Below are 17719 nucleotides of genomic sequence, written 5' to 3' on the forward strand. Positions count from 1 at the left end.
GGCGCACGATTCTTTTAATAAACTCCAGCACTGCCTACCCGTCGCGTCACGGACTCTGGGGAAAATAAATAAGTACAGAAAAAAGTGAACAACTCTTGCAGGTACAGTATTTAATGTCCCAGTTTAATTATTAATCGCTTCACCATCACTTTGTCACGTGCAGAACGAACTGTCCGCTGTTGACACCTGGCATGCGTTCTGACTGAGGACGTTCGGACGTCTGTCTGTGCTCTAATGCTGGCGTTTTTTTAATTAGTTTTTTAAGAAAGATAATTGACTGAACATCTCTGTGGTTTCGTAAGTGAATCCGAGTTTCACTCTTGGGTTCATCTGCGCTGTAACTGTGGTGATTTTGGTTCACCGCAGTGACTCGAATCTTTTGAAATCGTTCAAATAAAACGTTCGTTCACTGACCCTTTCTGTGGGTAAAATTAACTGTTATTAAGTTAAACAAGGTCATCGTTTTTTTTCAAAATTTGTGTAATTTTAATTGTATTTGTGTCAGTTTTGTTCGTAATTCTTCTGCTTTCACTGTCTTTGTTGTGAACGCGAATTCTTGTTCAGATCACGTTCACACTCAAAACTGTTTCATGAAAGTGTTATTTTGTTATCGAGATATTTGTCGTTTTTTATTTCTATATTTTTTTATCATTTGTTTTATATTTATATCTCAAATTTTTTCCTCACAATTGCAAATTTATACCCGGTAAGAACTCAGTTATGAGTTTATACAATTTCAGTTAAACTGTTGTAGCTATAGTTTTGTGAGCTATAAACTCCCTGGGAAAAAAGTTTGAATTGTGAAATAAAAAGTTTCAACGACCTGTGTTTTATTCTTTTTGTAATGACAAATCTGCCGAAATAATATATAAATAAATACACGAAGAAATGTAAAAAATAAAATAATAAATGTGTATTTACACTTTAATTTCCTTATTTATGTAGGCCTATAATTCTTTTATCACTATATATATATATATATATATATATATATATATATATATATATATATATATATATATATATATATATATATATACTACTTAATTTATTTATACATCTTATTGATTTATATATGTATTTATGTCTACATTTATTTATTTATACATTTCTTTGTCCATATGTAGGATAATGTAATAAGGGGGGCATAATTTGTCTCAGGCATACCAATCGATCTCAAAGTGGCAAGGGCAGCACAAACTAACAATTCATTTTCAATAATTTGCTTAGAGCGCGAGATAAGGCAAGGATGCAGAAGTATAAATGGAAATCAACGTGTAGCCCGAGCCTTAAAGGCTGATTTATACTTCTGCGTCGGACCTGCACCGTAGCCGCTACGCCATGGGCTACACGTCGATTTTCATTTATACTTCTGCGTCCTTGTCCGCGTTGTCGTGCAATTGCACATGCAGAGGGAACATGTGTATCCCTGAGGGAGGGGTTCTGGCTGACCAATCACAGAGCTTGCAGTCCACTTAGAATTGACCCGTTGTTAAGTTTTTGGAGTCTAGTAGACAACCTAGTAGTCGTTGCTACGGCGTAGGCTACACAGCAGTGGTAGGAGGTTAGTCAAAATCTCACGATAAAATAACAATAAATACATTTCCCAAAATATATGGATTGGCTGTACACACGAAAATGGAAGATTGCCATTTTTAGATCTATCCACTCTGGGACCCGGTTTCAGAAAATATCGGATTCATGCTTGCAAAACGGCGCATCTGTGTGGACGCTGATACGGTACAAAATATATACGCATACAGCACTCCGTGTGGACAGGGAATTAGTTTGCCATTTTTTTGCTCTATAAAATAGTTTGTGTATAAATTGTGTCTATTGAACAGTTTTGAAATTTATTTGCATTGTGATCTGGAACAATTTTATTTGCAGGGGATGGTGGAGGGTTGTGGGGAAATCACAATGCCGGCTCAACATCTATCGGCCCAACCCAAATGCAGAGGTGGACCGTAACTCAGTACATTTACTTGAGTACTGTACTTAAGTACACTTTTTGAGTATCTGTACTTTACTGGAGTATTATTTTTTCTGGAAACTTATGACTTTTACTTCACTACATTTGAAACACAAATATCGTATTTTTTACTCCACTACATTTCTATCAAGGTCGAAAGTCGTTTCTGTTGCAGCTCTGAAAGTTGGTTGATGATTTTTTTCCTTCTTTAAAAGTTTTTTTGTTGTTGTTGTTTCAGGCAGTCTGTCGGGAATCACTCTTATAGGGTCATATACATTACCCCAACTTTTTTTGAACACTGATCTGTTCATAGCAAAACGGAAGAAGACGGTTCTTAGGCACAGTGTGTGCACCCATAGCCATACTTTGAAAGTATGTTTCAGTTTAAAAAAAAATCAAGATTAGTTTAGTTGGCATACACTTGGTGCATGTCTTATAAAATATTAAAACTATAAACCTCTGGGAGAAAGAATGGTAAAGTTGGGAGAACATCAGATGTGTATCAGTGTATTGGATCCGTGCATTCGGCTTTAAAGTGACAGCAGCTTTGTAAAGAGCTTTGTAACTTATATACAAGTATTTAAATTAGTTCAAGTTAGTCGTATGCTAGTACGTCAGATGGAGCATCACTGAATGCCTTAAACCATGATGACAGTGTGCATTTATACAACAATAATAAAATAATGCATTAGCATACAAAAGGAAATTTACTTTTATACTTAAGTACTTTTGAAAACAAATACTTCTGTACTTTTACTTGAGTAAAAATCTGTTTTTACAACTTTTACTTGTAACGGAGTAATATTTGACCAGTAGTACTTTTACTCAAGTAATAGAGTTGTGTACTTTGTCCACCTCTGCCCTAATGTCCGCAAAACAAGCCTGCAGTCTCCCTCTCAGATACTGAAGCTTTCGCGCATCGATCGCCCCCCGATGACCGGTCCCAGTATAGCCGCCCCTCTGTGTTTTTTAATGGACGCGAGGCAAACTAAACAATAAAATTACACTTTAGATATTTGTTCCCCAAAGTTAGTTTATGTCACTGAAGGCAGTTATCATCACGAAGATTTCATTTCAAGTGTTCGTTTTTAAAATAAGTTAAGTTTTAGTTCTTTATCTGATGCTTTAAAAACAGGGGGTGTGACATCATGATTGACAGCTGAGATCGACGTCTTTTCTGTAGCCCCTTTCACACTGCACGTCGGACCCGCAATATTCCCGGAACATTGCCGGGTCGCCTTCTGTGTGAAAGCAACCACGTCCCGGGATTGATTACCGAATTAAACCTGGGTCGGGGACCTAGTAATATTGCGGTATTCGACCCGGGACGAGCGCTGTGTGAACAAAAGCCGAAACTAATGCCGCAACGTGTACGTAGTTATCGTGCGACTCCTAGAGCTTGTTTTTCAATAATACAACCCTGCAGTGCCAGAAGAGCTAGTCGGTGTTTTAAACGCAGAGAGTGTTCGTATACAAAAGAAACTAAAATTAAACAAGCAGAAACGTGCGCAAACTGGACACAAGTCGAGACCACGGAGCTCCTTACTATCCGCTCTGAAGCTGAGATCGCTCGCCATTATACGTCACATCAGGATGTCACGTGTCAACTCAACACGGGACCGTTAAGCGTTGTGTGTGAAAGCGCAGTGTGAATGGACCAAATCTAGCGGCCCGGGAACAAATGCCGGGTCGCATTATCCGTGCATTTGTCGGAATCGCAGTGTGAAAGGGGCTTGAGTGAAGTTGTCAATGAGGCACTAACAGACTTTTTTCGGGATTTTTGGGAGCAGATTGGCGCTTTAGCTTTAATTTCTCCATTTCCATAACTGTTTATTTCACACCAACATAATTTATTGTTCTGCATCTGCGAGAGTGTGGGGGCGGGCTTTTGATATCGCAGTTGTACTTCCTGCTCTCTACTGCGCAGACTCGGTCCCAAGATGTCAGCGCCGTGCAGGCCGCCTGAAAGCTTCAAATATGGCAAGCGGAAACGGATGATGTCGAGTCGTCCATATTTTTTTACGGTCTATGCCGCAAACCTCTTGCAATTTGTTTGGTTTCACCACAAGATGTCACAAAGCTTCGACCTTGCCACTCTTGAGCTCAAATGCTATGTCTGTGATAAAACACGCCCCCTCATTACCATCCAGACAAAGAAATGTATAAATACATAAAGATATAGATTTTTGCATTTATTGAAAATGATGTATAAAACATCACATATTTATTTATAAATAAATGTAGAACAAAATAGTATACATAAGGAAATAAAAGCATAAATACACATTCATTTATTCGTTATTTTGGCAGCTTTAGCATTCCACTGGAAACAAGCTTCCATAAGGAGGCTACTTAAGTAAATTTACATTTGTTTTAGCACTTCGCGATTCTTCTGTTTTGTTTGAAGGCCCCCTTTAAAGGTCAACTGAACAATCACATTTGACTTATACAGCACACAACTATTGCAGGGGGAGTTGGCTTTTTCTGCTAATACAATCATAAATAACAGCTTCTGTCCATCCAAACACAGCAGAAGTCGTATAACGTCCGTTACGTCCCTTTCCAGTTGATAGGATTACATCTGCCATGAACTTTGCCCTACAAGTCGTCCAAGCTCGATGGCAAGCAAACACAAGCATACTGCCCACACAGATAGTGGTTTTGAGGGGTTGGGGGACTCTAATGCTCAAGCACATCTACACAGCAGACAGGCTTGCTTTGCCCATTTTCTGACAAGCCATGCGAGGATACTCACGTCCAGTGCACAACACGCTGCTTCATGGGCGGAAGTGTCGCAAGAAATCGGTGTGTGTGTATGATGTTTGCATTAGGGCCAATCAGAGCAGGGGGCGACGTGGCTTGACCAATCAAATAACAGCTGTTTAGTTTGGCGTTCGACAGAGAACAGCGCCATCTCTTGGTTATGGTTGTAAACAAACACACAATACAATTGTATTTTATCCGTGCTTTTATTTACTATATATATATATATATATATATATATATATATATATATATATATATATATATATATATATATATAAAAGTTTGACATAAAAATTCGAAATTGTGTCATAAGTAGCCTATGGAATGTAAAGTCGAAATTCTCATACCGAGCCATAATTATAACACACAAGGCAAATTTGACACACACACACACAAATCTAAATTTCGTATATAATTTTGATTTGATCACAATTGCAACCATTTGTGATTTCAAATTTTTGTCAGATTACTTTCTCATATCGTTAGCCTCATAGCATAATTGCCCAGATCATATTGACAAAATTACTGAGGCTGACGATAATTCTTTCTTCCGTCATAGTTGACGTCTCATAATGATTTTCTATGTCCTAATTTTGACTTTTCATCTCATAAATATGACTTAGTATGTCATAAATTTAAACTTTAGTCAATTTAGTTCACCAAAGCATGATTGTTTTTCTAATGTGGTGGAAATGACTTCCATAAGTTCACCAACCTTTTTGACCATTTTAATTTAAATTTCCCAGTCCGTCTTTATTATCTAACGATTTAATTACTTGCTATTATTTATAGTCATTGTAGTAATTTCCTATGACTCGCAGGCCATAAAAATAAGTTATTTCCAAGTTCTCTGTTATAAAAGTAATCTGGTCTGACTTGCCATCTACAATGAAACACGAGACTAATTATAGAAACTTTACTATGAAATGGAGCTAATATTCAAGTAGATTTTAATATTTATATATGGTTTAACATTTTGTTCATAGGTAGAGATGAGATGGACATGATCCCAAAAAAACAATTATCTGACATTAATTTTCCACATGGCCTTTTATTGTTGCATTACAGATGATTATCATTTTGGTCAGGACAACCATGTGCGTAACCGTTTTATAATTGGAAATGTTCTTCTTCAGGTGTTGTCCTGGACTCACCAAGCAGAGTAAATTACATTGCAAACGTTTCTTGTGAAGTTACACACACGCACGCACGCGTTTAGAGACATTAATATCCACACACACACACACGGTCAGCAGTGACATCTACAGGGCTTTAGAGTCGGGGATTTGGGGACTTTGAAAGGTCTAGCGGCTGCTGTGTTGTTTTGGAGACGTCGAGTCATGCTCCAAGGAAGGTGAGTGCCGTGTCTCTCTCATCTACCAGCTCAGCGGCAGTGGCGTCCATCTTACCGCGGGAAAAATCGTTGATGGCGAGTCCGTCAACCACCTTCCAGGTCTTGTTCTGTTGGGGTCAACATACAAAAAAAACATTAAAATTCTCAGTACTCTTATAAACCTTATACTTCTAAACTACAAAATGCTTTGATTTTATTTATTCAATATTTAAAGTGCCCCTATTATTCCATTTCTAAAGTTCCTAATTTTGTTTTGGTCTCTACAATAGGTTAACAAGTACACAAAATCAAGAAGAAGCACTTTAATTTTCTCATAATATACATTCAATGCAGCATCATGTCTTTTTTCACACAGCGTCTGAAATGGTTTGATAGAGATTTGGTCTCACTAAACTAGTGGTTCTCAAACATGTCCTGGAGGACCACTAGCCCTGCACATTTTGTATGTCTTCCTCGTCTATCACACCTGATTCAACACATGAGCTCATTAGGAGAGACTGAAAGATCTGAAATGGGTGTGTCAGATATAGGGAGACATACAAAATTTGCAGGGCTGGTGGTCCTCCAGGTCAAGTTTGAGAAACACTGCTCTAAACCACTCCTTTTAGAGAGCTATTCTGCTCTGATTGGTCAGATGGCCTGGTCTGTTGTGATTGGTCTACAGCTAACAGCTCTTATCAGAAATAAAAGTTGCACTGGCCCCGTCCCAAATGGCACACTTTATGTAGAATTTTGGTCTTGTGGACTTACAATGGCCGCTGCGTGTCCGTTAAGTCCACGAGACCGCAGGGTGTCCCATTTGTCATTTTAGGTCTTAGAAGGGTACTCGCGAGTGCCCCCTTTGTGACCGTTATGCAACGGACTTCTTCCCGGCAGTCAAATTGCGTTGTGAAAGTGCGGACTCAGGAAGACCGTGAGGGTTTAGGGTGCCATTTGTTATAGGGACATTACCATATCTGAATCTTACCATACTGGCTCTTCCTTAGCACTTGATACGAACAGAAACAATGGTTTCAGTGTTACCAAAACAATTAGAGACGGAGTCCTTTTGCAACAGCACATGTTGACATTCGAAAACAAACCAAAAATGTCCAGGACTCTGCTTGGTTTGAAAGGCAGCCAATGAAGAGCATAGGATGGCCTTATGCAAATTTGTTACAGACTAAAATAGGTTAATGCAGGAATTGTTCAGATTCAGTTCTTTCTTTTGGGAGACAAACACTCCATTTGTTGTGAAACTTTACAGACCTTTTACATTCACAAACAGCTATTACACAATGCAAGAAAGGCAATATAAAAAAAAAAAACATTGGACACTTTAAATTACAAAAATTAGAGCGTTCAGTGAAGACAAACCTTGATCGTAACAGGGAAGGAGTACATGAGGTCATCAGAAACTCCATAGGAATTACCAGAGGAGTAGACACCCATAGACACCCACTCACCCTGCTCAGAGACAGAATGATTTAGCATAAATAAACTCAATGGAAACACACAAAAAAAATTATGAAATGTTTTACTCTACTTTCATCTGTGCAAACTCACATCAGGAGTGCCGAACCAGATGTCCCTCATGTGGTCACAGATGGCTTTGGCAGCAGACATTGCGCTGGAGAGCTTCCTGGCCTTGATGACAGCTGCACCTCTCTGCTGCACCGTCTGCCAAACAGAAATGAAGAGACTCACACATGGGTAAATTAAAGCAAGAAGATACAAGAGGTCATGTATAAAGGTGCAGTCACAGCAGTTGTTGTAATGCATCACAGCACAATTGAATATTGTCAATAGTGCAGCGATGTATAAAGCACAGCTCACACAGATTCAAGCAGCTTTATGATGGTCAACAACACAGTGATTCTAACTTCTGGGGAATTTTTTTTGCCTAACCCTCTCTTGAAGCCAACAGGGAAAGAGATTTAAACTGCTTAGACTTAATTTATTGACTGGCTGCTAGAGAAAGGCTCCAAAAGGGAGTCATTGTTTTAGAACTCATTCGTTAAAATTATATGAAGCCTTAAAGTTCTTGAGTGACAGGTGGATTACCACTATGGTCGCGCTAGGCTGGCGTGGTTTATACTAGAAAAATTACACAGCAAATTTGGGCTTTTCTCCAAGAAATATAGGGGGCCTGAAATTAGATAGACAGACATGTCGTCCCTTAATGGGAATTTTTTTCCCAGACCGTCACAGTACTGTGCAAAAAAATAAATAAATAGTAATAATCTCACAAAGGTGGTTCAGATATTGGACTTACGGAGATGAAGTCCCCCTTTAGCCAGCTTTCGTCATTCACGGCGTCAAAGGCTGCCATCTCCTTCCCATGGTTGTTCACAATAGCGTGGTGCACATCTGGGTACTGAGTTGAGGAGTGATTTCCCCAGATAATCACATTCTTCACATTGTCAGAGGACACGCCAGCACGCATCGCCACCTACAGGCACAGAGGACAACTGCAGATGAGCAAGAGGCCTGTATGTGTGCAGGAAGAGCTAGAAGTTCCTCTAAATTGGCATATGAAATCACACCTCATCTACGTCAAAGTCTCTCTTAAGGTCTTAACTATTTTAGAGTACATAACTACAAATGGTTACTCTAGAACTAAGCTAGATGCAGGACACTGCCATGGAGACAAACAATAAGAAAAGCTCAGTTACCTGCATCTCTGGAAAGCACAAAGTTAGTTGAGATAGAGAACTTTAATAAAGCAGAACAACAACTGATGTTGAATGAGGCAGTGAGGTTCGGACCTGAGAGCGGGCCCTGTTATGGTCCAGACGGGTCAGGCAGGAGAAGTTCTCCTTGGGAATGGAGGGAGCAGATTTGGAAGCAATCAAACAGTTGGTGTTGGCTGGGTTCCCGACAACTAGCACCTGTGGAAAGAAAAGAAATTTAATGCCAGAACAGTGTACACCAAATACTGACAAGTGACAATTCAAAAAGTGTTCAATTATCACAATGCTGTCCAACATTAAATGGCTAGAAAACCTCATTATGGCTGCATTATGTTTCAGACTTTCACCTTGACGGTCTTCTTGGCGTACTTCTCCAGTGCTTCACCTTGGGTTTTAAAAATGGCCACGTTGGCCTTCAGTAGGTCCTTCCTTTCCATGCCCTCTTTTCTTGGCATAGAGCCCACCAAGATGGCAGCGTCAAGGTCCTTGAAGCCCACCTCAACCTTATCAGTAGGAATCACCTCTGTGAAGGGGGAAGACAGAAACAAAAGGACACAAAAAGAGTATCAGAGTAACATTTAGCTCAACAAAATTCCATTTCAAGTTCTTTACAAAAAGAAAAAGGAAAAAAAAAAAGTATGAACTTTACAGCTATTATTGCAAATTCCACATACATATATATTAGTAAAAAAAACATTTAACTAAAAGTACAATTATTTCTTGTTGAACTAATCGCCTATGGAAGCTTGCTTCTACCATATAAAATAAAACACGAGCAATTGGTAACTTTCTCTTATCACAGTTCTGACTTTTTCCTCACAATTTTGAGTTTATATCTTACATTTCTGAGAAAAGAAGCCAAGCTTGTGCATTATAAAGTCAGAGAAAAAAAAGTTGTGATATAAAGTCAGAACTGCAAATCGAAAAAAAAAAAAAAAAAAAGTCTGAATTGCGAGAAAAATCACAATTATCTTTTAAAATGTTTTATTCAGTAAATAAATTGGGACCGGAGGGAGAAAAAAAATTGTATTGAGAAAGCAAAGGAGAACGCATGTGACTGAACGATAAACTCACGTGAACTGCACATGCAAACATTTTAGCATCAGCAATGGGAAACACAGCCTCATTATGTACCAAGACTATAATTGCTCAGGAACGTGTGCTGACAATCTCCTTACACTTTCATCGCACATCACCATAAATCACTTATCAGGCTGTTGATATTTCCTGAAGTGGCTCATTTCACTGAAAATCTTCAGAACGACAGTTAGTAAAGATCTATTTATCAGAATGGACTTCAACCAAAGCACAACTTCTGTGATACAAGTTGTTCTTTGGCCTCCTCCTCCTCCCATTGTTGTGGCACCATCCCGTTTCCTATTGGTCGGTGACTATCCCACAGTGCGAGCCAATGAGGTCAGGCAGTGCTGGTTACACCTCCCAGCTCTTCAAACACTGTGTGCCACATGCTATTTTCTGCAAAGCCATTCTGCAGAGTCATGCTTGCACTTCTGCATTTTAATACATTCAAGATGTTGGCTATAAATAAACCAGGTTGCAGTGCAAAAAAGAAAAAAATCTCCAAGTGTCACTCAAGAGTCCGATGAAAGCAGTTCCATTGTGATGAAGTTCAAATTGCTTAAATGATCAAGAGAAGCAACCCCTCACCCCTCAGAAGAGGAAGAGCGCAATCCTGCAGTTCCATGACGACCCCATCCAGCACGGGCAGCATAGGCGTGATATCCAGAAGTACCAAGATGATTGGCTGACAGAGGCGGTACAGAGAAACAACATACATGTTACAATGCATCAGCCAGAAAACATGTTCGGAACAGAATACATGCAGCATGGTATACACTTTAGACAGCAGAATACACATTTTAGTACACTTCGTACATGTTTATTTACATATTTTATTTATTTTTTCTAATTATCTTGTCACTGTTTTGTTGTGTTTTGTGATATTGATTGTTGTATTAGTGTGTTTGTCTGTCTTATTGTATATTTTATATATATATATATATATATATATATATATATATATATATATATATATATATATATATATATATATATATATAGATAGTTTTTCCTTTTTTTTCTTTTATGTATAACATTTACCTGATAGGGGGTCTGCAAATGGAAATTAGCCTAAGGCTATAATGTGGCATATTTACATTTGTTTTAAATGTTCATTAATATGCATTGTTCCCCTTTCTTAAAAATAAATAAAATGTCATCTTTGCAAGCCAGGTTTCAAATAAATGAGTGAGAGGCATCTAGTATAGGTCAATGCACATGTTGACAAGCATAGCAGGAAGTAGTGTTCAGCTGATGTTGATACAACACCGATATGAAATACATGTGATAGAGTCTAAGCTACATGCATACACATAGAAATGACAAAACATTTACTCAATGTTCACGCAAGACTAAAATGTTTGAAAACAGGCTATTAATGTCTCTCTAAAGCAGAGGTCTTCAACCCTGCTCCTGGTGACCCACTGTCCTGAAAGGTTTATTTCTAACCAGCTTCAGCACACCTGCCTGTGTATTTTCAAGAAAATAATCCTAAAGGGCTTGATTCAAGTGATAGTTCACCCAAAAATGAAACTGATGTTTATCTGCTTACCCCCAGGGCATCCAACATGTAGGTGTGTTTGTTTCTTCAGTTGAACACAAATGAAGATTTATAACTCCAACCGTTGTTCGTATAATGCATGTCAATGGGGTCTAATTAGAATTTATTAAAATCTTCATGTGTGTTCTACTGAAGAAACAAACACACCTACATGTTGGATGCCCTGGGGGTAAGCAGATAAACATGACCGTTTCATTTTTGGGTGAACTATCCCTTTAAGGTTGGAGCTAAACTCTGCAGGACAGTGGGTCCCTAGGAGCAGGGTTGAAGACCTCTGCTCTAAATAGCACCTAACAATGGCAAAAATACATTTGCTTTTATACATGCAAGCTTGTTTTCACCAAGAAAACAAACAAAAAAATTATAAGTTTATAAAATTGCAAGTTTATTTCTTATGTTTAAATTTGTAATTGCGTAGCTATAAAGAAATTAGATAAACACGCAATTTGGACGTCTCGCAATTACAAGTTTATATCTCGCAATTTCTGCTTTTTTTCCACTTCCGAATTATAAACTCGCAATTGCAAGAAAATGTCAGAATTGTGAGCTTTTTCCCCTCAGAATTGGAAGTTATAACATGCAAGTTTCTCACAGTTCAAATGAAATATACACTCACAATTATGACTTTTATTGCAATTGAGAATTTCTTTTTCAGAACTGTGAGTTTACATCTTGCAAGTCAGAGAGAGAGAAGAAAAAAAGAAAAGAAAAAAAAAGTCAGAATCGTGAGCTTCCATATTTATCTCTCTAAACACCTAGTTACACTGTTGTTGCATTTTGCTGATAATCACTCGAATATTCATAAAGAATACTGTGTGTGTGTGTGTGTGTGTGTGTGTGTGTGTGTGTGTGTGTGTGTGTGTGTGTGTGTGTGTGTGTGTAGTGCAACAATTGTATTGGATGGTCAGAAACAAACATTAATCTGCTTCGATTGGTTTCTACAACAATCTCAAAATGACTCAACATCGGCTTTCAAGTGTTCCATGCAAACAATACATGCAGAAATAGTGCATTATTCTGAACACAAACAGACGTGCATCACAGAGGGACCAGAAGGCTCGCATATTTTAATCACACTCTTATATAACACAAAAGCATGGTTTAAAAATCCAGTTTGCTCCACTTGCAATTCCCCCCAGTGTCCCGTTACGCAATAAGACCGTCGGTCTCTGTCTCACCTGGTCCTTGCCGAACACATCTCCTTTAGCGATGCTGTACAGCAGAGAATAGGCGATCTGTCCGGCTGCGCCAGTCACCAGGACACGGATGGGTTCGGCCTGCAACACAACACAAAGTCAATGGCGACAGCATCATGACCTATTTATTGGAACAAAGGCCCAACGATCTGGGATGAGTCTCGATTTATAGTATACACCGCAGATTTGAGCATTAATCACACATAATTGTTTCATCGAATGGCAACTAATTTCTAATTATATCCTTAATGAATGAATGAAACTGTGATGCAACGGATGCTCCGGCCAACGCGACGCATGGTAACGTCACTATGTGCGCGAGATTGTAACTTAGCCGTACATTTCCAACTTGAAATATTTACAAATCAGACAAAACTGCGACAAAATAGCGCCAATGGGTACAAAAGATGGCACCTCTTATTAATTACACCCACCCCACAAACGCGGAAATGACAGTTAAACAGTTATAAAACGGATTCAAAATTAAATTAATCGTTGCCTGATCATAAATTCCACATTAATCCAGATATCAAAAATTAAATATCAACCCCAAAGTGTTTAAAAAAGCAATCTAACCCGCCACGCAATAGGCCAACAAAAACCATTGCGAACTTAAATTACGCTAAAAAATCGTGCAGGGCTAAAATGGAGGTATGAGAGTCTCACCATGTTTTGGGTTTAATTGTGCAGGTTGAGATGTGCGCCAAAGATGTGCTGCTCTGCCACTTAGACTGAACGGAGGGTCACCTCTACTCTTGTATGGAAATATATGTCATATGATTTCACAGGCACAGATACTCTGTACACTGGGATATGTAGTTGATTTCGCTGCTCTCCCCCACCAACCCGCTTGCAGAAAGAACTCATTTACCCATGAGAACCCGCGGTGGCGCCCTCCCATCCTACACGCCCCCTGCACTACCATATATGGAGCACAAGCGTTGGTAAACGTTTAAGGTCGAGTTTTGAAAACTCCTGTCGATTATGGTGTACGGTTCGGGTGCTTGATTGGTTCATAAACACAAATATGAACTATATATTAGGTGTGAAACATATTAGTTAAAGTTATGTCATTTGAATGAGCAGTTAAACAGAATAAGCATCTTTTACAGCATGATAAAGAGGACAATAATTAGGCTAGTTAAGTATATAGGCGTATAGCCATATGTCCTTTACAATAGACATTAAGAGGACGTGTGTGCTCTAACTAATAATAGTTATATTCTGCTCAAATGTTGACACGATAACTTTGTTGTCACCTTCAGATGACATTAAACAGCATAAGAGCCTCCTACACATTCTTGTGGCTTCTTTTAGCTCAACGTCCTATGAAGCAAAAAAAGCATTTGGGAACATCCTCAAATCATACAGGATAACATGATCAGCATTTTTGTTCAAGAGGTCAAATCCAATTCAGTAATCCTTGTCTATGCAGTTTTCACTTATTGTTATGCTTAATTTAAGAATTTGTAGGCCTATAAAAATAGAAGCACTCTTCTCTTTGGACCCGATTGAAATATATAACTAATAACTGAGCTTATTGTCAGTTCAGTTAGAATGAAATCATGCTTGTGCTCTCTGGAAGTTTGTGTGAAGAATCTAAAACTAGTTCCCCTTCTGTCAGCAGACACATTTCCGATGTGCACATATGATTGCAACTGTAAATTGCATTGCATTATGTTTCGCTCCATAATTAGAGTTTTGATCATAAAACTAAGCATTTTATTATAATCTTTAGAGTGACAACTGCATTTGTGCATGTCTGTTTGTCTGTTATACGGTAGTAAAAATCTAATTTATTTACATTATAAGCTATCAGAATTTAACTAAGCCTACTTTTTTGGCTAAATAAATACATTTCACATTTGATTAATATATTCAATATTTGAAATTATATAGCTTCAGTGTGTGTGTGTGTGTGTGTGTGAGAGAGAGAGATAGTAGAGAGTGTGTGTGTGTGTGTGTGTGTGTGTGTGTGTGTGTGTGTGTGTGTGTGTGTGTGTGTGTGTGTGTAGTAGTAGTAAAACCTGAGATCAACTACATTGTTCATTGTTCCCATACGGGCGGCAGTGGCTCAGTGGTTCATGTAGATTGTCTACAAACCGGAAGGTTGGTGGTTCAATCCCCGGTTCCACCTGACCAAGTGTCGAAGTGTCCATGAGCAAGACACCTAACCCCAGCTGCTCCCGACGAGCTGGATGGCGCCTTACATGGTTGACACCGCCGTCGGTGTATGAATGGGTGAATGTGAGGCAAAATGTAAAGCGCTTTGGATAAAAGCGCTATATAAATGCAGTCCATTTACCATTTACCATTTACATTGTTGGGACCAGCCAGCGGTCCCCACTTTTCAAAAGTCTTATAAATCATACAGGATGAGTTTTTTTGAGCAAGTAAAAATGCAGAATGTTTCCTGTGATGGGTAGGTTTAGGGGCAGGGGCAGGGGCTGGAGCAGTGTGTGTGTGTGTCTGTGTGTGTGTGTGTGGCAGTGGGATAGAATGTACAGTTTGTACAGTATAAAAATACTACGTCTATGGAGAGTTCCCACAAAGATAGTGGACCAGACAGTGTGTGTGTGTGTGAAGTCTAATGTATCAAATATGCAAACAAAACAAACCTTTTTTTACATTAAAAAAATTGTCTAAAGGTTCAAAAACCATTCAATTAAAAAATATTTTTTTTCAGACTATTATTTAATGTCAGGCTTTATAGGGTTAAACGTTGCAAAACCAAAATGATGGTGCTAAATATAAAGGGGAGGTCAGGACTTGATGACACAAGGGCTCAGCAAAAATGAAAATCGATACTTTTTCAAGTTTTAATCTTTCAGTTTTGCTAAAAAAAAGAGACTATAATTAACTATTTAATGGCGGGTTTCCATTGTGATCTTGAAGGCCATAACTTTCAAAAATTTGACATCCCCACCTGTACAGTATGTTGTCGCAAAAAGTCAACGAGCAATAAATAAACTGTAAAATGAAATGTGAAAACATAGAACAAGATGATAACTAAATGATGCATTTTACATAGTGTGATGGAAATATTTGATATAATGGCCTCAGAAGTGGTAAAAGGGTTATTTAACATGAAACTACAAAAAAACCTAGACTAAGGATGTTCAGGTCAAAGACCACCCAAAAAGGTCATGTGATAAAACATTACAAACCAATCCCCAGAACCAATCACAGTGAAGGAAACTTGAGTGACATTCATTTTCACTCCAGCTGTATTGTTTAAATGTACATGTTTCTTTCTGTTCAGGAGACTCGTTTGGTTGTTGTGACCAGTGAGCTCCCGGCCATGAATAAAACTTCATTTCAGCATGGAGTGGTGTCAGTATGCTACGAGGAATAGAAGTACTAAAGATTCTGCACTCAATAGATCACAGCAGAGACAGTGATCGTGTTGGAAGACTATAGAGACGTCCTCCAGGTGAGGCTGTAATACGAAAGTATTAAGGATCCTGCAGAGACCAGCATACGGCTGAGAAGGACGGTGACAGTGTATAGATGCTAAAGACCTGTGTGCTCATGTGTGTTTTGAGTAAACGCTAGTAGCTTCTCGACGGGACGCCATCACCTTACTTCGAGAGGCGAATTACCTCTAAGTATTGAAATTGTGTTAGATGTATTGGAGAAGGGGATTACCTCAAGATACTTTAGTTTTATAATAACAACTGGGAGTTGATTTGAATTGTCCGTGGTGAAGTCAGATATTCGTATTGGGAATTTCCACGACAATAGTCTCCCTCTGCGCTTCACTGGTGTGATCAGCATGGGTTTGGGTGTGTGTTTAAAACCCAGTACAGTGCTACAGATCAGCCATAGACTGATGCTGATATTTGCTCCTGTTTGGGACAGAGGTATACAGCCAAGTTAACATTACATAACACGCGCTGTTGGAAGGGTGGAGCGGGCATATGTGGATCCAGACCAGAGCGAGTGCTATCCATGGTGCTGGACTCTGCTTGCCAAAAGCATCATAAATTAATCATCAAAGAGGCCGTTGCCCTCCTGCCGTACTATAAGATTGCAAGGCGTGTATAATGAATGAAACTAATGCGGTTTCTTTTAAGCTGGACATTAGCTGGTCCAAGGTTTATACTTGGTCTAACATGGTTTACCAGATCCTAAAACTATAGTCTGCTATATCCAGCTATTTGTTACTGATCCAAGATGATCTGTCAAACTGGACCAGCTAATGACCCCTGGACCTTCTTGGACCAGCTATAAACACAGCCAGCACATTCCAAAACACAGCAACCATTTTAACAAGGAGTTTCCAGCATTACATCACTTGCTTTAAATATAAACTATCAGATATGGCGAATTATGCTTTAGCATACACGGTAAAGCGATAACCCCTTAGATACTACCTACATTTTAACGCATACTGATTGTGTTCAGAGAAAAAAAAGATCGTACGTTTATGGTGCATCTTACGCCCCCGTTGTCAAGGAGAGGCGTCTTACCTGCGCCGAAGCCGTGCGCACCACCAAGTACATAGCCGACAACAGGGTCAACATTTCGAAGCAGGTTGTCCCTCGAAGTGTCCTATGAAGTCCCGGAATACAAAGGTGTGTGTTTAGGGACGCGCTGAGACGCAGAGCGGTGTATGTGGTAACCTGAGCTCAAAGGCAGAGCGCGAGGCAGATACACGAGCCGCGTGCGCGTGGTGTTTTCACAGTCACCCTTCCACACCTTAATGAGCTTTGGGAGACGAAAATAGCTCGACATCGAGTAATCTTTCCGCCATTTCTGATCACAAGGCAAAATTAACGAGGTAGTGATGGAGCTGCGAAATTGGGGGGTGACGTCACGGTAGGATTGATGCTGCAACGCTGAGCTGAGTGAGGAAAAAAAAAAGCTTCAGCGGGACATGCTGCGGATTTCCAGACGAGGGGGACACTCGTTAACAGGACAAGTGCGTTTATAGCCTTAAACTTATATTATAGGCTAATAATGGCTAGATGTTTCATTGTGAGTTATTTATTTATTTAATGCAATATCAGGGATCAGGCTAATTGCGTTGCAGTACATTTTCACGTTCCCCCCAATCATGTCTTAAAGGAACAGTTCATCCAAAATCTGTATGACTTTCTTTCATGGAGCACAGAA

The 17719-nt window shown here is 39.1% G+C and overlaps 1 protein-coding gene across 2 annotated transcripts; it reads right to left on the bottom strand.

Moving 5' to 3' along the window:
* Positions 1-5769: 5769 nt before the first annotated feature.
* On the bottom strand, positions 5770-17384 carry mdh1aa (malate dehydrogenase 1Aa, NAD (soluble)). Of its 2 annotated transcripts, none has more exons than XM_067440943.1 (9): positions 17074-17384; positions 12584-12682; positions 10433-10529; positions 9112-9287; positions 8840-8962; positions 8347-8523; positions 7638-7751; positions 7449-7538; positions 5770-6199 (listed from the first exon to the last, which is right to left on the bottom strand). In XM_067440943.1, exons 1-9 carry the CDS (start codon positions 17125-17127, stop codon positions 6077-6079), a joined length of 1053 nt encoding a protein of 350 aa, XP_067297044.1. In that variant the 5' UTR covers positions 17128-17384; the 3' UTR covers positions 5770-6076. The 2 variants fall into 2 exon arrangements, with proteins under 2 accessions (XP_067297044.1, XP_067297046.1); XM_067440945.1 differs by lacking the exon at positions 17074-17384 and adding an exon at positions 13268-13423.
* Positions 17385-17719: the final 335 nt, after the last annotated feature.

The sequence above is a fragment of the Pseudorasbora parva genome, chromosome 4 (assembly GCF_024679245.1).
Source record: "Pseudorasbora parva isolate DD20220531a chromosome 4, ASM2467924v1, whole genome shotgun sequence".
In the NCBI taxonomy this organism is placed as follows: Eukaryota; Metazoa; Chordata; class Actinopteri; order Cypriniformes; family Gobionidae; genus Pseudorasbora; species Pseudorasbora parva.

Excerpts from the sequence above, each read along its gene's own strand:
- mdh1aa (XM_067440943.1), bottom strand. The coding sequence starts at position 17,127 with ATGTTGACCCTGTTGTCGGCTATGTACTTGGTGGTGCGCACGGCTTCG. Across the intron at positions 8,524-8,839 it reads ATAACAGGGCCCGCTCTCAG|GTGGCGATGCGTGCTGGCGT; the intron begins GTCCGAACCTCA and ends CTGTGCCTGTAG. Across the intron at positions 7,752-8,346 it reads TAAAGGGGGACTTCATCTCC|ACGGTGCAGCAGAGAGGTGC; the intron begins GTAAGTCCAATA and ends TCTGTTTGGCAG.